Raw genomic sequence first — 24,311 nt, 5'->3', positions numbered from 1 at the left:
TTTCATGAAATTGAGGCCTTCAAAATTAAATAAATAAGTAAATAAGAGAAAACGACTTTCATGTCCCAGAAGAAATGCCTTTTGCAACTTTCTTCTTTCTATACTGAAGTGTAGTTAACGAAGGTTTAGCTTCCTGAGACTAAAAAATTATAACAGAATTTGTATTTCATTCTTATAGAGATACAGATAAAAATCAGTATCTCTAATATAAAAGTGAAGCATAGGAAAAGTGGAGAAGGCAAGTTTCAGGAAATCAAAGGTTACAACTCTGTGTTTTGATAACCAATTTATATTTTGGCATGTAGGGCAAAAGTGATGCCCATCAGTTACGTAAAGTGACTTTTCAGTTTGCACATGGGCATGTATGATTCTCACACACACACTTCAAATTCAGTACACACTCCTCCACCATGTGAGCACAGCAAGACCGCAAACAGCATTGAAGATGGCTAATCACACAGAACACTTTTATGGTGGTGGCACAAACAAATAAATGGCATTTACATGAGTTGTAATATTAATTTCAAAAGGAGACATGAGCAGTTTTCAATGCACAGGATCAAAATCTGTAGGGATATTATTTCCCTTATGTGTAATCAGTTGTATCTATAATTACTGATTGCCCAAATTTTCTCTTTCTTTCCTCATTCGGTCAAAAGGACAATGCTTCCTATGAAGATTTGCTGAAACAAGTGCTTTATCCTACTGGCACATGGAGATGGTATCCTTATTTAGAAACCTGAAGTTATGTCTCTTTTACGAAGCATAAAACTCTTCTTCAGCAAATCAACAACACTAATGAATGTTCATATGAAAACTGGCAGCGGAAAACATCCGGTGTAGTCTGTAAATACCCATTTGAAGTGGGGTATATATAAAAGTCTCGGGAGGGAATGAGAGTTTTGGAGGCGGGCAGTTGGAGTTTTGCAACTAGTCTTTATCCTTCAGTCCTGATAGAATGGCTTCTGACTGTTCCCCCACGGGCTGCTCTTCTGAATCCAGTGCCAGGGCTTCTGATTGTGCGCTTGCTTCAACCTGTTCCGTGGAAACCACATGTCTCCCCAGCGCCTGTGCTACATCCAGTTGCCAGACCCCTAGCTTTCCATCCGGGGCTCGTTTGCCGACTGGGTGCCTCCCGCCGGCCTGCTTTGCTGGGAGTTGTAATATTCCGTGCGTGGTGGGGAACTGCGCCTGGTGTGAGGATGGTGTGTTCAACAGTAACGAGAAGGAGACAATGCAGTTCCTGAATGACAGGCTCGCCAGCTATCTGGAGAAGGTGCGCAGGCTGGAGGAGTTGAATGCCGAGTTGGAATGCAGGATCCGAGAACAGTGTGAAGAGGATGTGCCTCTGGTGTGCCCTGATTATCAGTGTTACTTCGACACCATTGAAGATCTCCAACAAAAGGTCTAGTATCTCATCACCCTAATGTTCCACCTTCCCAGTCTGTGATGTGCTTTATGTTTATACTACGAGTCTGTTCTATGGAGGGAAACCCGGGAAAGGGCAGGGACTTCCCGGAGGTAACGTGATGTAGAGGAAAGGGTACTGGACAAAAAGTCAGCAAACAGGGTGACTGGTGGTCCAATGGTTAAGACACTGTGCTTCCACTGCAGAGGGCTCAGGGTCCATCCCTGGTGGGGGACTAAGACCCCACATGCCATGCGGCATGGCCAAAAAGAATAGAGCGGGGAAAAAAGTCAGTAAACGTCAGCGCTAGCCTATATGCTGCCGCTAATTATTAAGTGACCATAATGAACTCGCTTATCCCTAAATTTACCTTTATCAGCTAGAGAATGAGGAAAAGCAGTGTTATATCTAAAATTATTTCTGTGTGTAACAGTGTACATGTACATTATTTAACATAGATATGGAAATGTCATATTTTTAATCATATAATTTTACCTAGTAATTATGTCCTTTTTTTACTGATAAATTTTTATTATTATGGGTGGAGATGTAGTCATAATATAAACTCCTAGAGAGAAATCTACCTAAGTTCAGTGGCCAAGGAATACTGCAAAAATGTTTTAAGTCATTAAAAAAAAATAAAACTTTTTATTTCTCTATTTTGTTTATAAATTGGCCCTCCTTATTCCTTCATGAAATGATGTGGTCAATAAAAGCAGGCTGAAAGCTATTCTATATTTTCTTACAAAGACTTTTAAAAGATAAACACTGGCATAGTTATTAAATGAGTAGATATGTGGGTTTCTTTCAAAGAACCATTCACGACATAGGAACTTACTTCCCAGATCTTGTGTACGAAGGCCGAGAATTGCAGACTCGCTGTACAGCTTGACAACTGCAAACTGGCTGCTGATGACTTTAGGTCAAAGTAAGTTTAATTTGAACTTTTTTTTCTTGACAGAAATTGCTTTACAATGTTGTGGTAGTCTCTGCCATATATCAGCATGAACCAATCATAATTATGTATATATGTATATCCCCTTTCTCTTGAGCCTCTCCCACCCCAATTCCACCCCTCTAGGTCACCACAGAGCACAAGGCTGGACTCCCTGTGTTATACAGAAGCTTCCCATGAGCTATTTATTTTCCCCATGATAGTGTGTGTATGTCCATGTCACTTTCTCAACTTGTCCTACCCTTTCCTTCCCCTTGCTGTGTCCACCAGACCATTCTCTACATCTGCATCTCCATTTCTTCTCTGTAAATAGGTTCATCAGTACTATTTTTTTAGATTCCGTACATATATATGCATTAATATATTTGTTGTTCTCTTTCCAACTTATTAATGATTCCCTCTGTATGATAGGCTATTGGTTTATCCTTCTCACTACAGTTGACTCAAATTTTTTTCTTTTTATGGCTGGGTAATATTCCATTATATGTATTATCACAATGTATGTATGTATCTTTACATACATATATGTACATGTATGTATCTTTATGTGTGTATGTATGAATGTAAGTATCTTTATCCATTCATCTGTCAATGGAAATTTAGGTTGCTTCCATGTCCTGCCATGAACACTGGAGTGCATGTGTCTTTTGGAACTATGGTTTTCTCAGTGTATATACCCAGTAGTGGGATTGCTGGGTCATATGGTAGTTTTATTCCTAGTTTGCTAAGGAATCTCCATACTGTTCTCCATAGCAGCCATACCAATTTATATTCCCACCAACAGTGCAATAGGTTCCCTTTTCTCTACATCCTCTCCAGTATTTAATGTTTGTAGTTTTTTTGATGATGGCCATTCTGATTGGTGTGAAGTGATACCTCATTGTAGTTTTGATTTACATTTCTCTAATAATGAGAGATGTAGAGTACCTCTTCATGTGTTTATTGGCCATTTGTATGTCTTATTTGGAAAAATGTCTGTTTAGGTCTGCCCATTTTCTGACTGGACTGTTTATTTCTCTGATATTGAGCTGTATGAGCTGCTTATATCGTGGACTTAGAAGCAAGTCCAAGCTAGAGTAAGACCAGATCTGAATTTGAACTTAATATATGGTAGGCTGTTTCATTTCGTCTCTCACATACCTACATGCACACATCACAAGTATTCCCTTTATAATATTTTTTCAAGCTAAGAATGCTCACAAAGCTTGAATTTTTCATGATTTGGGGTGTAGAAGAAACTATGGCATGTGGGTTCCTTGATGTCATGTGTCCCTCATCTGTATGCCTCAGCACTTTTCTCAGTGTCCAGCAGAGTAAGCATTGGCTGTATCTCTTTTGCTGTAAAAGGTACGAGTCTGAACTCTCTCTTCGCCAGCTGGTAGAGACTGACATTAGTGGCCTGCGTGGGATTCTGGGAGAGCTGACTGTGTGCAGATCTGATCTGGAGGCCCATGTGGAGTCTCTGAAGGACGATCTCCTTTGCCTTAAGAAAAGCCATGAAGAGGTGAGGAAAATGGCAAAATCACTGAAGGACTCTCAAAGTGACAAAGTTAAGCTGGGAGAGCTCATGTTGTGTATATACATAGAACTTGAGTAGACGTTGATCGATGTGCAAGAAAATCACTCTAGGCACTGTTACTATTCAGCCTGATCATTCTGGAATATCTCTGAATGTAAATGTAAAATGACCACTGGCCAGTGCCAAATGGAGGAACTTCACCTGCCATTATTTTGGGGGAGAAGGTAGCTCCACAAATAGCTTTCCTGGGTGTTTTATACCAGTCTTATCTCTAACCCATAAAGTATGAAAATCAAGCTGATAATTGCAGAGTGTGAGGGTTGTTTCATAAAGGAGAAAAGATTCATGCAATATTTAGACTGATTTTTTTAATATTCTGCATTTATAAACTTTTGAAATCATCAATGTGAATTATATAATTATCCTATATTTATGAAGCTGACAAATGAAAAGCTGAATGATGTTACAGAGTATATCTTCCTTTTGAACATTTGTTTATGATAATAGTAACTAACATTGAGACCTTATGAGGCACTTAGGACTTGTTTAAGTGTTTTCTATGAATATGAACTCTCATATATCTCACAATAACTCTCTTGTAAAGGTAAAATCATACCCATTTCACAGATGAAAAAACTGAGCGAAGAAAGGAGACTCAAGCTAGGCAATCTGAATCTAAATCTCACACTTTTACTCACTACTGCAAAAAACAGAAATAGGGCGCTATTGGTACATCGCATTGAATTTTTTCCCCACCAGTCTGACATTCTTTACTCCATTTCCAACTCAGGAGGTCAACGTGCTTCGTGGACAGCTGGGTGACCGACTCAGTGTGGAGCTAGACACGGCCCCCACCACGGATCTCAACAGGGTCTTGGATGAGATGCGTTGTCAGTATGAAACTGTGCTTGCCAACAACCGCAGAGATGTGGAAGAATGGTTCGCTGCTCAGGTTGGCACTTAGAGCAATAAAATGACAGGTATGCAGACTTCTGCCTAATTTGCGTATTCTAATCATGCCTGTATTTCAGACAGAGGAACTGAATCAGCAGCAGCTATCCAGTGCAGAGCAGCTGCAGGGCTGCCAGACGGAGATCTTGGAACTGAAGCGCACAGCCAACACTCTGGAAATTGAGCTTCAAGCACAGCAGAGCCTGGTATGTAAGGGCAAGACCACTCTGTTTTGTCACTGAAGAATCATGCTTAAGATACTAACTATCCCCTATTCTGTAACCCAAAGGACAAACCCATAGTTCATGCAGCAGAAGGTCTGAATTTCCTTCCCTTTTTCAAGGATGCTGTTTACCCAGCTAGAAGCAGAAGTGATAGGTCAACAGTTTGTAATGTACCACTAGGATGTCCTGACCTTCCTTTCTGGGCTTGGGCATGATCCTGCAGCATCCTCCAGAGACAAAGAGAGAAGGGGGACAGAAAGGAGCAGAACGAGAGAGGAACTTACAAACCAAAGGCTCTCCTTTGAAGAAATGTCTGTTTACGCCCTCTGCCCATTTTTTGAATGGGTTGTTCGTTTTTTTAAAAATTGAGCCACATAAGTTGCTTGCAAATTTTGGAGATGTTGGTTTCATGGTTCACAAATATTTTCTCCCACTAACTCTTTTGTGATTTGGGCCAATTTTCCAAGCTCACCATCACATTTAAAATGAAGATACTCAGACTTTACATTTTATAACTATCCTAAACTTTCCCAGGGTGCACACCTCAGCTGGACCCTTCTCTGTACCACGCTTCACCCAAGCAGCAAGAATACCTTGAAAAGATATTTTCAAGAATATCTTGAAAAGCATTCAAGATTACACTAAGCATTTCCATTACCATGAAAGCCACATTAGGTCCTATAGAGAATGTCTAAATGAATAATAGCTGAGCATTCATCTTGTGAGAGGCAAAGTGCTAACTTAATTCTCACACTAACCTTATGGGGTAAATCCCTCCACTGACCCCATTATACAGATGAGGAAAACTGAGGCTCAGATCAAGTAACAGGGGTTCATACAAGTTTTAAGAGGCAAAAGTGGAAGCTGAATCCAAGTGGTTCAATCTCAGAGCCTCTTCTCTTAACCACACTAGGAGCCAGGAGCCCATTACAACATTTTCTCTCAAATGCTTTTGATCCTTCTTAGGCTACACGAGTATGTTATAGGTCGCAGAGGTCATAGTGGTAATGATAACTCTTACTACCTTTAAAATTTTCCAGGCACTGTTTTAGACACTTTATGTATATTTACTCATTTAACCCTCCAACCATTCTATGAGGTTGGTACTTTGCATTCTTTGTTTTTTATACAGTAAAACTGAGTTCAGACTGATGGCTTTTCAGTTCAGTTTTGATCTTAACAGGACTTTTGACAACATGGTGTTTCCAGGGTGGTAAAATAGTAGGAGATTTGGGGCTTTTAAAATGTATTTATACTAAATAAATAATGCCCAAACTGAAAAAAAAAAAACAAAACTGAGGCTCAGAGAAGCTAAGTAATTTTCCACATAGCTGGAAAGATAAAGAGTAGAGCAGGGTTGGAAAACAGGCAATCTGGCCCCAGAGATTGTTCTACAGCCCCCTTCTTTACACTCTTTCCTTCTGCAGACAGAATCTCTGGAATGCACCGTGGCAGAGACTGAGGCCCAGTACAGCTCGGAGCTGGCCCAGATACAATGTCTGATCGATAACGTGGAGAACCAGCTGGCTGAGATCCGCTGCGACCTGGAGCGGCAGAACCAGGAGTATCAGGTGCTGCTGGACACCAAGGCCCGGCTGGAGTGTGAGATCAACACATACCAGGGGCTGCTGGACAGCGAGGACAGCAGGCAAGTTCCACACGATCCCTCTTAAAATCCCCCAGAGTCACAAAGAGGCTCTTGAAGGACCATCCTGTTTCCCAAAGATCTGGCCATATTCAAACCTCCTTAAAGGTGTTAAAGGATATTCTTAAAGAGTGATGAAAAGCAGCAAGGCTAGTCACATGACAATTGAAATGTTCAAAATGTTCTAAATTTCCAAGGCAGAAAAAAATATAATATGTAACATTTCAAGCTGGGACTTTCACTTTGCTCCTGACTTCAGGAAACTCAGGAGAAATATTTCAGGGTACTGAATGATTTAACTACTAGACAAATGACAAAATATGCATAACTTTTGGCTAATGAGACCTAAATAGGCGTTAGAAAGCAATGGAATTAATAACACTGCTGTATGTGATATATTAACATGAAAGATGTTAAGAGAGTAAATCCTAAGAGTTCTCATCACAAGGAAAAAATATTTTTCCTTTTCTTTTACTTTATATCCGTATGAGCTGATGGATGCTCAGTAAATTTATTGTGCTAATCATTTCATGCTGTATATAAATCAAATCATTATGCTGTACACCTTAAATTTATACAGTGCTGTATGTCAAGTATATCTCAATAAAACTGGAAGAAGAAAAAAAGGAAAGTCAGTAACACACATCAGATGGCATTTGCCAACTAAAGAAAATACATAAAAGTTTATCCAACTGTCTCTGCTACAGTGAACATGAAGTGACAATTCTGGGTCCAGGGATAAAACAGGCTTCATTCAAATGTTATTCTGAAAATAGAGTTCAAAATATAATTTGAAGGGCAAATTTTGGCATGATTTTTTTCTGAGTTGACATTTTATCCAGCTTCTCCATATTGAGATTAGTTAAAAATGGATTTTTCACAGGCTTCCCGGTAACCCATGTTCTGCAACAAGCATGTCAAATGACACTTGTGAGCCATGTTCGGCGTACGTAATTTGCACAGTAGAAAACAGCTGTCCCTGAAGGTTAAACACCCAACCCAGCAGATGGAGGAAGGGAAGCCAGCAGAATCCTTGAAAGAAGACGGTGCTTCAATCAGGGACATCCAAACTTGAAATTCAAGTTAAGAAGGCTTTTGTATTCTAAAATTGTCCTCTAAGCATGCACGAAGTATCTCTATTCTGTCATTTCCTCTCCTGCTTGCTTATTTGTGATATTCTAAGAGTCTGTAAAGCTTTCTTGCTGCTCTCCAATAAAATGTTTTCATTCCTTTAGCACGATAAATACTGCCTTGTAGCTCATTACTGTTAATATAATAACCATTTGATGCCAAGGTAATTGTCTAAACCCATGCCAGTAGTTTGGTTTTGCCTAAACCCAGAAGGAAAATATTTGTTAACTCCTTGAATACAAATAGATTAGCTAATTCATATAAAATGTCATATATCATGGAAGGTAGGTGTATATATCATTCTGAGAAGAAACACTTGAGAATATTAATTATAAAAGTACTAGATTCCCTTTTTTTCAATTTGGCAGCTGCTGCTGCTGCTGCTACTGCTGCTAAGTCGCTTCAGTCGTGTCCGACTCTGTGCGACCTTATAGACGGAAGCCCACCAGGCTCCCCCATCCCTGGTATTCTCCAGGCAAGAACACTGGAGTGGGTTCCCATTTCCTTCTCCAATGCATGAAAGTGAAAAGTGAAAGGGAAGTCGCTCAGTCATGTCCGATTCCCAGCGACCCCTTGGACTGCAGCCCACCAGGCTCCTCCATCCATGATATTTTCCAGGCAAGAGTACTGGAGTGGGGTGCCATTACCTTCTCTGCAATTTGGCAGAGGAAAGGGAAAAATCACTCATAATTTCATACCCCAAATATCCATTGTTGGTATTTGGGGAACTTCCAGTTTTCTTTCCTATAATGGTAGTAATCATAGTTGCATATGCATATAATATTAACCTATTTTTTCACTATGTTATCTAAGCATTTTCCTTCCTAATAAAAATATAAGATTGTTTCATGATCCTTATTTTGTCGTTTCGTAAAATACCTTAAGGTACACTGGTCTGTTATTGGACATGTAGGGTATAAGAATGAATATTTTTACATATTTAAATGGCAAAGTAGAGAACTGCCAGAAAGATAAAGTAGACCTGTATTTCCCTATTTCCCTTCCTAAGTATGGCTAGAAACCCTGGAAGTCATATATAAAACAAAAGCAGACTCTGAAAAGTTGGAAGAAGCCAAACCATCTAGATTCCTTGCTGTTCAGGGAACAACAGAGTGGTGAATTCCCTGGGGTTTTGTTTTGCCTCATATACGCTGGAATTGTGAGCTGGAGAAACCAAGAACCCAGTAACACCAGCTGGTACAGACAGAAAAAAAAAATGCTCCAAGAAGAGGAGAATAAAGGGAAGAAAAGGGAGGCAAGGTTTCTAAACTTCACTTGAACTGACAAAATGTCAAGTCCAGTAGACCATGATATGCATATATGCTGTAATACCTAGAGCAATTGCTTTCAAAGATATACAAAGAAATACACTTAAAAACATTATAGACAAATCAAAGTGGAATTCTGAAACATGTTCAAGGAAGGCAGGAAAAAGAAAAATGAAAAAAACCCAGAGAGAACAAACAGAAAACAAAAAAGGAAGTGTGGACTTAAGCCCTACCATATCAATAATTACAATAAATAGAAAAGGTATAAATACATCAATTAAAGGACAGAGATTGGAAGAATGGATTAGAACAAGCATAACACAATTCTATGCTTTCAGCAAGAAGATCACTTCAAATACAATGGTATAGGTACCATTGTAAGTAAAGGGATTGAAAACAAAACAAATCACACAGTTGTTCATAGAAGCTTTATTGATAATAGCTAACAACTACAACCAACCAAAATGTGCTCAAAATCTTAAGGTCATTATGCTAAGTGAAAAAAAGGTAGTCTTAAAGGGTCAGATACTGTATGAGTCTATTTACATGACATTCTTGAAATAACAAAATTATAGAGATGGAGAACAAATAGGTGTAGCATGAAGGAGATCTTTGTGTTGGTTGAATTGTTGCACATCTTAATTGCAGTGGTGGTTACCTGAAACTACATGTGTGAAAAAACATTATATAGAGTGAAACACAAACATTATATCAATATGTCAGCTTCCTGATTTTGCAACTGTACTACAGTTAAATGACATATAACCATTGCAGAAAACCAGGGTATATGGGAGCTCTTGTACTATCTTTGCAAATCCTTGTGACTCTATTACTGTTTCAAAATTTAAGAGTTTGGAAAAAAACCAGAAAGCTGGAGAGAATTCTTCTCCTCAATTTTCTATTTCTACCTTTTTAAAAATCCAGAAATAAAGCACATAACAGTAATAATAATAATAGTTAATACAGGTTGAAAGAAAAATCAAGTTTGAGACGTAAAATTTTATGCTGGATGTTTTATATAGCATCCTCCTGATTTAACAATAACAAAAGAGTAATAAAAATACTCAAAATAAACTAAGGGAAGTTTATTTGTTCTCTAAATCTGTAAGTCTATTTTCATTTTGCTCTATTTACATGACATTCTAAATAGACTTACTAAAGTCTATTTAGTAAGTCTTACATTCTAAATAGACTTACTAAATCTGTAAGTCTATTTTCATTTTGCTCTGTTTGTTTTTTATATTCACCATAAAAGTGAGATCATATGGTATTTGTCTTTCTCAGACATTTCACTGAGCATAATGTCTTCTGAATTACATCCATTGTAATTGTCATTGCAAATGGCAAATTTCATTTTTTATGGCAGAGTAACATTGCATCTTCTTTATCCATTCATCTATCAATGGACACTTAGGTTGCTTCCATTATCTTGGTTATTGTAAATAGTGCTGCACTGAAAATGTGGGTGCCTATATCTTTTTGAGTTAGTGTTTTTGTTTCCTTCAGGTAAATATGCAGAAGTCAAATTTCTGGATCACAGGGCATTCTATTTTTAGGCTTTTTAGGAACCTCCCTACTGTTTTCCATAGTGGCTGCACCAATTTGTATTTGTCCATATCCCTTTTCTCCACATCCTCCCCAAAACTTGTTATTTGTTGTCTTTCTGATGATATGCATTCTGATGAGTTTGAGGTAGTATCTGATTATGACTTTGATTTGCATTTCCCTGATGATTAGTTTTGTTGAATATTTTTTTCATGTGTCTGTTGATCATCTGTATGTCTTCTTTGGAACAATGTCAATTCAGGTTCTCTGCCAATTTTTAATTGTGTTTTTTAAATGTCAACTTGTCTGAGTATTTTTATATTTTGAATATTAACCTCTTAAAAAATATACCATTTGCTAATTTTTTCTCCAGCTCATTAGGCAGCCTTTACATTTTGCTGATGGTTTACTTTGCTGCACAAAAGGTTTTAGTTTGATGTGTTCTCATTTGCTTATTTTTGCTTTTGTTTCCCTTGCCTGAGGAGATACATCCAAAAATAATATTGCTAAGGCCAATTTCAAAGAAAAAATACTACCTATGTTTTCTTCTAGAAATTTTATGATTTAGGATCTTACATTTAAGTCTTTAATCCATTTTGAGTTGATTTTTGTATATGGTGTGAAAAGTGGTCTCTTTTCATTCTTTTACATAGCTCTATCCAGTTATCCAAACACCACTAATTGAAGGAATTCATTTCCTCATTCTTGTATTCTTTGCAATAAATTAATTGACTGTATCTGTGTGGGTTTATTTCTGAGCTCTCTATTTTGTCCCATGATCTATCTGTCTGTTTTTATGCCCATACTGTACTGTTTTGATTGCTGTAGCTTTGTCATATGGTTTAAAATCAGGGAATGTGATACTGCTTTGTTCTTCTTTCTCAAGGTTGCGTTCAGTATTTGGGGTCTTTTGTGGTTCCATAAAAAATTTATGACTACTTGCTCAGCTCTGTGAAAAATTTCTTTGGTATTTATATAGCAAATGCATCAAATCTCTACTTTGTCTTCAGTTCAGTTCAGTTCAGTTGCTCAGTTGTATCCGACTCTTTGCAACCCCATGAACCGCAGCACACCAGGCCTCCCTGTCCATCACCAACTCCCAGAGTCCACCCAAACCCATGTCCATTGAGTTGGTAATGCCATCCAACCATCTCATCCTCTGTCGTCCCCTTCTCCTCCTGTCCTCAATATTTCCCAGCATCAGGGTCTTTTCAAATGAGTCAGCTCTTCACATCAGGTGGCCAAAGTATTGGAGTCTCAGCTTCAACATGAGTCCTTCCAATGAACACCCAGGACTGATCTCCTTTAGGATGGACTAGTTGGATCTCCTTGCAGTCCAAGGGACTCTCAAGAGTCTTCTCCAACACCACAGTTCAAAAGCATCAATTCTTCAGCACTCAGCTTTCTTTATAGTCCAACTCTCACATCCATACATGACCACTGGAAAAACCACAGCCTTCACTAGACGGACCTTTGTTGACAAAGCAATGTCTCTGCTTTTTAATATGCTGCCTAGGTTGTTCATAACTTTCCTTCCAAGGAGTAAGCATCTTTTAATTTCACAGCTGCACTCACCATCTGCAGTGATTTTTGTCTTGGGTAGTATGGTTAATTTAATAATTTTATGTCTTCCAATCCATGAGCACCGTATATATTTCCATTTGTTTGCATAGTCTTCAATTCTTTCATCAATGTTTTATAGTTTTTAGAGTACAGTTTTTTTACCTTCTGATTAAATTTATTCCCAGGTATTCTATTTCTGATGTAATTTCAATGAGATTATTTTCTTAATTTCTCTTTCTGATAGTTTGCTATTAGTATATAGAAATACTACAGATATCTGTATATTATTTTTGTATCTGCAACTTTACTGAATTCATTCGTTAGTACTAATAGTTTGGGGTGCTTCTTTAGGATATTATATATATGTATAGTAACATGTCATCTACAAACAGTGACAGTTTTACTTCTTCCTTTCCAGTTTGGATTCCTTATGCTTCTTTTCCTTCTCTGATTGTTGTAGCTAAGACTTCCAATACTATGTTGAATAAAAGTAGTGAGAATGGGCCTCATCTTATTCCTGATCTTAAAAGAAATACTCTTGATGTTCATCATTAAGTATAATGTTAACTGTGGGCTTGTCACATAGGATCCGTTTTTGCTGAGGTATGTTCCCTCTACACACACTTTGTTGAGAGTTTTTTAATAAATGGATGTTGAATTTTTTCAAAACCTTTTTCTCCGTCTATTGGGGTGATTCTATAGTTTTGATTCTTCAGTTTGGTAATGTGGTGTGTCACATTGATTGACCCACAAATATTGAACCATTGCATGCCTGAGATAGATCCCATTTGTTTGTAGTATATGACCCTTTTCAGGTATTGTTGAATTCAGTTTGGTAATATTTCATTGAGAGTTTTTACATCTGGGTTCATCAGTGATATTGCCCTTTCGTTTTCCTTTTCTTGTGGTGTCTTATCTAGTTTTGGTATCACAGTGATGCTGGCCTTGTAGAATGAATTCAGAAGCATTCCTTTCTATGCAAATTTTTCAAATAGTTTGAAAAGGTGACTAGTAAAACTCACCCACGAAGTCATCTTGTCCTGGACTTTTGTTTGTTGGAAGTTTTTTGTCGTATTGATTCAGTTTTATTATTGGTAATCATCTGTTTCTATTTTCTCTTTCTTCCTGATTCAGTATTGGCAGATTGTACATTTCTTGGAGTATATCCATTTCTTCTAAGTTGTCCATTTTATTGGTTTGTTATTGTTCATAGTAATCACTTATGATTCCTTGTATTTATGTGGTATCAGTTGAAAATCTTTGTTGTTGTTCAGTCACTAAGTCGTGTCTGACTCTGCAAACCCATGAACTGCAGCACGCCAGGCTTCTCTGTCCTTCACAGTCACCCTGAGTTTGCTCACACTCATGTCCATTGAGTCTGTGATGCCATCCAACCATCTCAACCTCCCTTCTCTTGCCCTCAATCTTTCCTAGTATTAGGGTCTTTTCCAATGAGTCACCTCTTCACATCAGGTGGCTAAAGTATTGGAGCTTCAGCTTCAGCACCAGCCCTTCCAATGAATCTTAAGTGTTGATTTCCTTTAGGACTGACTGGTTTGATCTCTTCACTGTCCAAGGGACTCTCAAGAGTCTTCTCCAGCACGACAGTTCAAAAGTATCAATTCTTCAGCACTCAGCCTTCTTTATGGTCCAACTCTCACATTCAAACATGACTGTGGGAAAAACCATAGCTTTGACTATACGGACCTTTGTTGGCAGAGTGATCAAAGTGATGTCTCTGCTTTTTAATACACTGTATAGGTTTGTCATAGCTATTCTTCCAAGGAGCAAGCATCTTTTAATTTTATGGCAGCAGTCACCATCAGCACTGATTTTGGAGCCCAAGAAAATGAAATCTAACACTGTTTACATTTTCCCCTTCCATTTGCCGTGAAGTGATGGGACCAAATGCCATGATCTTCATTTTTTGATTGCTGAGTTTTAAGCCAGCTTTTTCACTCTCCTCTTTCACCTTCATCAAGAGGTTCTTTAGTTCCTCTTCAGTTTATGCCATTAAAGTGGTATCATCTGTATATTTCAGATTGTTGATTTTTCTCCCGGCAATCTTGATTCCAGCTGTGCTTCATCCAGTCCAGCATTTTGCATGATGTATTCTGCATATAAGATAGATAAGCAGGGTGAAAATATATAGCCTTGATGTACTCCTTTCCCAATTTTGAACAAGTTTGTTATTCCATGTCCAGTTTTAAATGCTGCTTCTTATCCTACATATAGGTTTCTCAGGAGGTAGGTCATGTTGTCTGGTATTCCCATCTCATTAAGAATATTCCACAGTTTGTTGTGATCCACACAGTCAAAGGCTTTAGCATAGTCAATGAAGAAGAAGTAGATTTTTTTTTTTTAATTCCCTTGCTTTTTCTATGATCCAGCATATATTGGCAATTTGATCTTTGGTTCTTCTGCCTTTTCTTCTCTTTTTTTTTTCTGATGCTTTTCATTATCACAGAACATGCCAACTGTAATGTGTGCAAAGAGGTAAAGATGGGTGGAGGGAAAGGAAGTCAAATTGGGGAAGGCTGGATGACTGCTTCGCTTCTTCTTATTATTCTTCCCATTCATAGCCAGGATCATCATGAACTTTCTGAAGAGAGTTACAAAATCTAAGAGGTCAACACAATGCCAGATATAATCTTTATCTCCATTTTCAGCCTTTTCAATAATGAGTTGAGTATCAAAAAGGACAAAGCCACACATGACCACCAGCCCCACATACAGGCTTGCCTGGAAAAGCCAAATAGATCCGAAGAATAGGTTCCCCAGGAAAGACAAGAGCATCAGGCTCATGGCTGACATCAAGATACCTCCTAGAAAGAAGTAGTTATGGCACCTGGCACAGAGTGCACTCAGGGTGAAGCAAGTGAAGATCATTGCTGGGACCATGAAGGCAGTGAGAAGGATGCTGGGGTTGATGGCAGTGCACAAGTCCAGAGCAAGGCCCAGGCCAACTCCTGTAAGGAAAGCAAATCCAGCCAGAAGTCCCAGTCTTTTTTTGCTTATATTCATGGCTGTGAGGTGTTGCCATCAGCCGAATCATCAACCCCAGAGAGCCCAAGGCAGAGAGCAGGCCAGCCTGAATGAAATGGGTGACCACATGGACATAGGCCCCTGCAGCCACCACAAACATACAGAGGACAAAACTGGCAGAGACCTTCTTCAGGTGCTGCTGTGTCGAGGGGGTTATGTGGGAAAATTTAAAGAGTGCATCAAAGTTGATCTTCCGATCAAATTTATGCATGATGCTAGGAGAAGGCAATGGCACCCCACTCCAGTACTCTTGCCTGGAAAATCCCATGGACGGAGGAGCCTGGTAGGCTGCAGTCCATGAGGTCGCTAAGAGTCGCACACGACTGAGCGACTTCACTTTCACTTTTCACTTTCATGCATTGGAGAAGGAAATGGCAACCCACTCCAGTGTTCTTGCCTGGAGAATCCCAGGGATGGCGGAGCCTGGTAGGAGGCCGTCTATGGGGTCGCACAGAGTCGAACACGACTGAAGCGACTTAGCAGCAGCAGTGTCTGTGGGATACAGCCTCCACTCTTCTGACCCACCTCTCAGGAGCCCATACAGCTCTTCTAACACTGGATGTGCTTCTCCTCTGCCTTTTCTAAATCCAGCTGTACATTTGGAAGTTCTCGGTTCTTGTACTGCTGAAACCTAGCTTGAAGGATTTTGAGCGTAATCTTGCTGGCATGTGAAATGAGTGCAATTGTATGGTAATTTGAACATTCTTTGGCCTTGCTTTTCTTTGGGATTAAAATGAAAACTGACCCTTTCCAGTCCTGTGGCCACTGATGAGTTTTCCAAATTTGCTGGTATAATAAGTGCAGCACTTTAACAGCATCATCTTATACCTGTCTAAATTTATTCTTGCATATTTTACATTTTATGGTACTACTATAAATTGCGTTTTTTTCCCTTCCATTGTGTGTTAGGCAGAATAATGAGTCCCTAAAGATTTTCATGTCCTAATCCCAGAAACTTCAAATATATTAGGCTACATGACAAAGGAGAAGAAAGGTTACTAATCAGCTGACCTTAAAATAGGAAGATTATCCTAGATGACATCAGTCCAATGTAATCACAAGGGTTCTTCCTTAAATGTGGAAGGTGGAAGCAGAAGAGTCAGTGTTAGAGTGATGCGATGTGAGAAAAACTTGACTGGCTGTTGCTGGCTTTTAGGATGGAAGGGCCAGCAAGTCAGGGAACATAGATAGGCTCTAGAAGCTGGAAAAGGTAAGGAAATTATTGTCTCCTAGGTCCTCCAGAAAGGATCAAGAACAAAATACTAATAAAGTATTTCTTAAGAATAATGCTAAGTATTCCTGAAAAAGAGCACACTTGTCTTGCAGCAGTTCATGTTTAAACAGCAAACATAAACCAACACCATAGCAAATTTTTAGCTAATGTAATACAACAAACAAACACTGAGTATTAAAAGTGTGAGTTTTGGAAACTTGAAAGGTGACCCGCCTGTTTTCCAAGGAATTTCTTATTAGCAATCAAAGCCAACCTGGAAATCTAAAACAGAAATCCAGCAATTACTTAAAGTCTTAAGACCAACATGTCAGAACAATGAAAATGGGAAATTCTGTTGGACATACCAAAATAAAATACTGATTTCTAAGTTCACCAATAATTATTAGATATCAATAGCTTCCCCTTTTTAGAGAAGAAAGGAAAAGAAGGATGGACTCATTCCTGATCAAGCTTAATGCCATGGGAAGAGGTCAACAAGGACTTAATGAACTTAACATACTCACACTTGCTTAATAATGGATGCTGTTAGAATCATGACGACAGATCCTTTTGAAGACATAAGGTGAAGCTCTGAATCTAATGATAAGTAGTAGTTGTGATGGGTAATAACTTAGTAACAGCCTAAATACACATTTTTATGAGACAAGTAGCCCTTCTCGGGCAAGTAAAAAGCAGACTAATGAGATGTTCCTGTGGGATTTGATATATAAACATTAGAAAGGAAAACTTCCTGCCTACTGTGACACCACCTAGAGCAAAGGCTATATAAGTGCTTCAAAGAGGAAAAAGCCAAGAGGCTTGGAATTTAGACTCAATCGTGGCTGCCTTGAGCTTTGGATCCCGGAGACCACAGACTTTGAAATCAACCAAAGCTGGGCACACACTCTGGATACCAAGGGCTGTACAACAACTATGTCTTCCGCAACACCATGCCAAAGCTGTTCTGGGATTACAAATTTAACAACCATCCTTCCTAACACCAGCTGCCAGCATGGTGGTCTTAAAGCCAATAGCTGTCAACCAACCGGCCATGGTCTGAGAACCCTCCAGTCCCAGGACGACGAACCCACTCCTTGCTTTTCTCTCACACCCCTCTGCTTAATCAGCAACTTCCATACCTGTCCCTTTCTGGATGATTGTGGCTGGTGTGATGGGAGCATCAATAGTAATGAGAAAGAGACCATGAAAATCTTGAACAATCGCCTTACTAAGTACCTGGAAAAGGTACGGATGCTGGAACGAGAGAACGCCGCACTGGAGTGTAAAATCCAGGAAGAATGTAACAAAGAACTCCCGGTCATATGTCCTGACTACCTGTCCCACTATGCAACCATTGAGGAGCTCCAGCAAAAGGTAAGATTCTTAGGAACATGTATAATCCCATTGTGAGTTGATGGTCTCAAAGCAATAGTCATTTGCTAAACTTTAGTACTTTAGTTCATTTTATACTGAAAAATATTTTGTAGAATAAGAAAATTTCTTGAATGAAATTGTTGAGGCAATATTTAGAGTTTTACAGCTTTTCATCTTCCAGAGTTACACTCTGCTATCAGATAACACATGACCAAAACATATTAATATCTGCTGCCATTTCTTTAACAAAGATTAGAAAACAGGGGTCTGAGAAAATGAATTTTGTTTAAACAAGGTCCGAAACAATTTAACTCGTATCCATTTTTTTCAATCATCATCACTCTTTTCTCCTTTTATGCTCATTTCATCATCTCCAAATTGTATAGTTTCTTCCCATGCCAAACCTAAAATTCTGAATGATATGCTGCTGCTACACATCACGGATTTTTTTTTTCTGTTACATTTTTTCAAAAAATATTTATTGGGCACCAGCAACAATGTACTGGACATTATTCTAGGCCCTGGGAACATATCGGTGAACTAAAATGTCTCACCCTCATAGTATGAACATTCTAGTGGACCCTGGTATGTTATGCAAATGTGTGATGAACTTTATATTTTAACAGCAAAACATCTACAGAAGTTTTTGTTGAAGTAATTCTTTTGCTGATCTTTTAGGAAAATAACAAAAAAACTCTGACTTCCCAAAGTTCCCCAGCATACTAAGCATAGCTACGAAAAGCCTAACCAGCCTCCCCCTGTTAACTGAAACACACAGAAGCCCCTTGGAGGCTTTTAAAGGAGGATATCTTGGTGTTTGTCTCATTTGTGTGTGCAACTTCTTAATTCTAGATCTTGTGTACCAAGGCTGAGAATTCCAGACTGGTTTCACAAATCGACAACACCAAACTGACTGCTGATGACGTGAGAGCCAAGTAAGCCCACCCGACTCTGTCGTCCATGACAGAGTTCACCCTGCGTCTGATGCGACACAGTCCCAATAAGACCATCTTCAAGTCTACTCACTCTCCTGCCCATGACATGTCAGCACCAGCCCAGAGAAGACCTCCATACTCAATATAAATGATTGAGATTCACGACCACTCACATGCATCCAGTATCTGCAGTTTATAACATATGAACACATCTGATTACCTGCACAATAGTCAGTAAGATAGATAGAGCTAATGTATTACTATCCCATTTAAGGTGAGAAACTGAGGTTTAACAGGCTCCAAGGCATGCAACTAGTACAAGGCAAAATGAAAACTTGGACCCAAGCTTGCTAAATCTTAATTTTGCTCTTTGCACTTACACTACACTGCCTCTAGTGGAAGGAGAAGGACGATAAACTCATTCATCTTAAATAATAAGAGAGCACCACTGACAAACTAAGGAATCATAATTCAGTTCAGTCTCTCAGTTGTGTCCAACTCTTTGCGACTCTTTGAGACCCCATGGACTGCATAATTGCATAACTGTATAATTTGCAAACCCATTTTGATGTTTTCAAATGATTCTACCTTTAAAGAGAATAAAAACCTCTGACGGAAACATAAGAAATGAGAAGCCTAGTGAAAAATGCAGAAGAAAGTTCTTCTTGGCTTGATTTACACCATCTACATTTTAATGCCTACTTTTTCATGTCTCATTTTTATAGGTACGAAGCTGAGGTGTCCCTACGCCAGCTAGTGGAGGCAGATGCCAATGGCCTACAGCAGATCCTGAATGCACTGACGCTGGGCAAGGCTGACCTGGAGGCACAAGTCCAGTCTCTGAAAGAGGAGCTCCTTTGCCTCAAAAACGACCATGAACAGGTTAGAGATAGACCAAGAGAGTTATTACAAACTAAGCCTCTAAAAGTAGCATCAATTTTTTTGAGTTGAATTTGACAAAAGTTGTCCCCACTAGCCACTACTCTGTTTTACCTTGATTATATCTACTACTACTACCATTCATTGATTCAGTGTGTTTCAAATCTGTTGCCTATAACACAATATCTGAAGCCTCCACTGTCCTCTCTAGTTTTTCCAGGAAAAGGAAGCAACCCAATTTTCCTGTGCTCACAGGTTTCCCATCTTTTTATAGGCATCTCTGCACAGACTTCTGCCACTACTGGTATAAGCCAATATTGGCATAAGGACATATTGGCATCATAAAGACTATGATCTCTCATTATAAATTTCACCTCTATGTCACTTCACCCGTTACCCATGGAAACTATCTAAATTCTTTTAAATCCTGATCTTGCTAGTTAATTCCTTGTAATATTGCACATACTTGAACACACAGTCGTATCTAAAATAGCCTTAAGTCGTAACATGTTTTATTTATTTATTTATTTTAATTGGAGGCTAATTACTTTACAATATTGTAGTGGTTTTTGCCATACAATAGCACCTGTAAATCATGTATTCCTTTATTGTGGGCTTTCTTTCAGATGCAATTAAGCTAAATTATCACTGTTAGACTGAAACAAGGGCACAAGAGGGTCATCTGTTCATCAAGTGACTTCACATTCTTTTCTTTCCATAGGAAATCAGTTCCTTACAGAGCCAGCTTGGGGACAGACTCAACATTGAAGTGACCAGTGCCCCTTCTGTTGACCTAAACCGGGTTCTACGAGAAATGAGATGTCAATATGAGTCGATCATGGAGACAAACCGCAAAGATGTAGAAGAGTGGTTCAACACACAGGTAGGGAGGGTAGAAAATGCAAAAACAAAAAGTTAACCCTACTTCCAGGGGCCTTGAAACACAGTCAAGTGTTCCCTTCATGATATCCTTTGATGGCCTTTGACTGTGTTTCAGATGGAGGAGCTGAACCAGCAGGTGGTGACCAGCACTCAACAACAGCAGTGCTACCAGAAGGAGATCATTGAACTGAGACGCACCATGAATGCTCTGGAGATTGAACTGCACGCCCAGCACCGCATGGTACCCAAAACACTGACCAGACCCAGCACAGCAGTGATGGCAATAGTCCCTGAATCTGTGTGGTGCTGTGTTTCCCAACATGTGTCCCTTAGAATAATAGTTCCTCTGTTTCCTAAAGGGTCTGTGCTAAAAAAAAGACTTTGTGGTCAAATAAGCCAGAGAAATCCTGGATTAAACAAAGGTGAAACAGGGTACCTTCCTACAGGCCTTTAATAAGCTGATGTTCACCATGAATCAACAAGAAAAGGATATATCGTATTCAGCATTTTAGAACTCATTTGACCATGGACTCCTTTTTTTTAAAAGAGCATCTCACAGCAATGATAATCCTTGGAGTACACTTTGGGAAACTCTATAAGAGCATTTTATTATATGCAAAACAGTTTTACAAACTATCAAATGTATTAAAATAATCTTTTGAAGGACATGGCATAATTATTAAGCCAATTTTACAGACGAGGCTCAGAGAGCTAAGGTGGCTTTACCAAGTCAAATCCAAGAGAAGTTTCACCTCACTTATTTTGTAGATGGAGATATGAGCTCCTGAGGCATTAAGTAACTTGTTAAAAGTCACAAAAAAAATTCAAGTCTGAGCCAGAATGCAGGTTCCAAAGCTGGAACCACTTCTTCCTCATTCTACAACCTCTCTGAAGTAGGAAATTATTTAAATGCTCTGGTATGAAGGCTATTAGGAAGACCTTGCCCCAAAGCTGGTTTTGTCACCAGCTGGTCAACTCATTTAAATTCCTGAGCCTCGGTTTTCTCATCTGTAAAAATTGGAATAATCATGAAAGACATATGTTATTGAAAACTAAAATCCCATTATATATAGTCATACAGAATGATAGATCAGGAAAGAACTTTAATTACCAAAGATTCAACTCTCATATTTTACATGTAAAGGAATTGCTCCAGTGAAGGAATTGTTTATGTCTAACTGCTTCTCACTTCCTTTTTCTCCTTTTTAAGGTACAAATCCTCATAAAGCAAGGTGCCATGGTAATGCGGTTTTAATGCCTAAGTGTAAAATATGTTGGAATTTTTTTCTGTTTTAGGTAGGAGAATGTGGTAGGAGATTGTCAAGTGATTAAGGAAGAGGAAGATAATTATTTAAAGAGATGCCCAAAGAAAAAAGACAAAAGCAAGTTTTAACATAGTTGATAATTTTATTTTTAGATTTGTTTGATCAGGAAATAATAAGAGGGCTTGGAGAATCATTAGTACCCGTCATTTAAAAAAAAAAAAAAAAAAACACTGTTTAAAATGATGCTGATCACAAATGACTTGGGTTTAAGGGAGTCATCATTAGAAATTCTCCTTTCCTCCTCTGTGATAGAGAGACTCCCAGGAATGTGCCCTGACAGAAACGGAAGCCCGCTACGCAGCCTTGCTGACCCAGATCCAGTGTCTGATCGATAACCTAGAGGCTCAGCTGGCAGAGATCCGGGGGGCCCTGGAAAGACAGAACCGAGAATACGAGATTCTGCTAGATGTCAAGTCGCGGCTGGAGTGTGAGATTGCCACATACCACAGCCTTCTGGAGAGCTCAGATGGCAAGTACGTAAAATAAAAGCAGTTTCTGCAAGAAAAGGCTCAAACACACACATACGTGTGCTGCCACCAGCAACGGGGAACAATCGCCTTGGTCTTCTTGTCAGTGATGGGGAGCTTCGGCTGAAACAGTCCATCCACTCTCTCTAGAGCTATGCCATTTGGAGGCCTACAATCGTAACCTAGTCCAAATTTGAGGGGTGAGCTGAACTGCATTGTTTTTGAAGAGCCAGTGCTCCAGATTGATTCCCTACAGGCTGGCTAGCTTCTTAAAGTCTTAAAAATTACTAGGGGAAAAAAATAGTTTCCCCAAAGATGAACATTCCTGGTGATTTACAGATTTTTCCCCTACTGAGATGAAAATCTGACTGTCATGAGATCGAATAGAAAAACCATGTTCCCTTAGAAGAAACATTCTGCTCAGGATGAAACTCCTAGCCTTGTCCAGTCACTTGCCCTTGATGGCCAAGAGCAGCATGTACACGTGTGTATATCAGCATCTTTTATAGAAGTTGTGATTTTGTTAATGATAAGAAGCTAACCAACTCATAAAGAACTGATAAGGAGTATGAGCTCTTTGAATCAACTCCATCCAAACTAATGCCCCAAATGCAGACTTAATTTACAACTGCTAAGGAGACTTCGTTCCCAGAAACAATCAGTGAACTCTGTTCACAGCAATCTTTTCACTGGCATGTCCACATTATATTAGCACAATGTTCACCTCTGTGATCACTCTGAGGAGCTATAACATACCAAAGTACCTTGAATCATCCATCAAAGAAACATGATGCTTCCTCAAAGAGTTCTCACTTGTAAGTCCTCCCAACTCTAATTCTCTAAAGATTAGTCACTTATAGACACCCAGAAGGTACTTCAGAGATCTTGGATGAAGTGTTGAGGACTCTTCCATAGATGGAGATCGGTCACCAAAAGTTCTGTGACTAACACTCTCATTAGGAAAAATACCAGATTAATTTCCTTTCTGCAGATAGTAAGCCCTCTGACTTGTCCCTTCTCACTGTTGAGTTCCCACTATATCCATTCTACAGATGAAAAACTAAAGCTCAGGAGGGTTAACTGACTTATCTGAGGTCATCAGCTGGCAAATGACAGACCTGGGCTCCACCCTTGTCTCGGACGCCTGGCCTGTTCATCCAACACCACGGCATTGGCTGTAATGGCAGCTTACATAATCTAGCACGTCTAAACCTAGGATGCTGCTTTCCCATGGGTCTGGTCTGATTCTTTTTCTTCCGCTGGTGCTTGTGCAAAATGAATAAACAAGTATTAGGAAGTACTTGTTTTAAGCGACACATACTGAAAAATTAACCACTGCCGTGTTTCTCCATAGCCACCATTGCCTTCCCTCAATCACAAGCAGAATTCTGTTTTTTCCTAGGCTTCCCTGTCACCCGTGTGCCATCAAGCTTGAGCCTTCTGCTTGCATATCCAGCAAGGCCAGGACCATGGAATGCACAGCCCCAGTTCACACGTCATCCTTAGGCCCCTGTGGGATACATGAGTCCCGCAGCGCCTGCAGCATCCTGCCCAGAATTCTGGTTAAAATCTGCACCATCACTGAGGAGATCAAGGATGGCAAAGTCATTTCTTCTCACAAGCACGTGCAGCCTTGCTTCATCACCAGAACTGCCAAAGCCTGACATCCCAAGGTGATAAAAATGACTCTGATTCATGAAAGAGAGACCAATCCTTGTTTCTGCCAGAACCCCCAGTCCCTTGAGGTACTTAGTTTCTTGCTACTACATTGGGTCCCCATTGCTAGATATAAGATTTTTTATTCTGCTCCTTCCCTAAGTCATTGCCACCAACACGACAATAAATGACATTTCTCTGGAAGCACATTTCCCATGCATCTGAAGGTCAGGCACGGATACGTAGGTGTGACGAGGTGACCTACATTACCTGACTCCACAGGTGATGGGCAGGTTCTCTTGTGTTCATTCAGGCCTGTTTACTTA

The 24,311-nt window shown here is 39.4% G+C and overlaps 2 protein-coding genes and 1 pseudogene across 2 annotated transcripts; 2 read left to right on the top strand and 1 right to left on the bottom strand.

Annotated features, from left to right (window-relative positions):
• Positions 1 to 913: 913 nt before the first annotated feature.
• On the top strand, positions 914 to 7,946 carry KRT40 (keratin 40). The gene is made up of 7 exons (XM_027519268.1): positions 914 to 1,405; positions 2,254 to 2,336; positions 3,711 to 3,867; positions 4,673 to 4,834; positions 4,914 to 5,039; positions 6,485 to 6,705; positions 7,586 to 7,946. The coding sequence occupies exons 1-7, from the start codon at positions 959 to 961 to the stop codon at positions 7,683 to 7,685; spliced, it is 1,296 nt and encodes a 431-aa protein (XP_027375069.1). The 5' UTR covers positions 914 to 958; the 3' UTR covers positions 7,686 to 7,946.
• A 2,045-nt stretch (positions 7,947 to 9,991) lies between these two features.
• LOC113878326 lies at positions 9,992 to 15,468 on the bottom strand (annotated as a pseudogene).
• Positions 15,469 to 17,021: 1,553 nt separating this feature from the next.
• KRT39 (keratin 39) lies at positions 17,022 to 23,993 on the top strand. Its single transcript, XM_027519342.1, has 8 exons — positions 17,022 to 17,050; positions 17,298 to 17,841; positions 18,694 to 18,776; positions 19,502 to 19,658; positions 20,377 to 20,538; positions 20,653 to 20,778; positions 22,115 to 22,335; positions 23,732 to 23,993. The coding sequence occupies exons 1-8, from the start codon at positions 17,022 to 17,024 to the stop codon at positions 23,991 to 23,993; spliced, it is 1,584 nt and encodes a 527-aa protein (XP_027375143.1).
• The last annotated feature ends 318 nt before the right edge of the window (positions 23,994 to 24,311 follow it).

Source organism: Bos indicus x Bos taurus, chromosome 19, assembly GCF_003369695.1.
Source record: "Bos indicus x Bos taurus breed Angus x Brahman F1 hybrid chromosome 19, Bos_hybrid_MaternalHap_v2.0, whole genome shotgun sequence".
NCBI lineage: Eukaryota > Metazoa > Chordata > Mammalia > Artiodactyla > Bovidae > Bos > Bos indicus x Bos taurus.
Note: the sequence above shows the minus strand (reverse complement) of the source record. Positions and strands in the feature narration are given on the sequence as shown.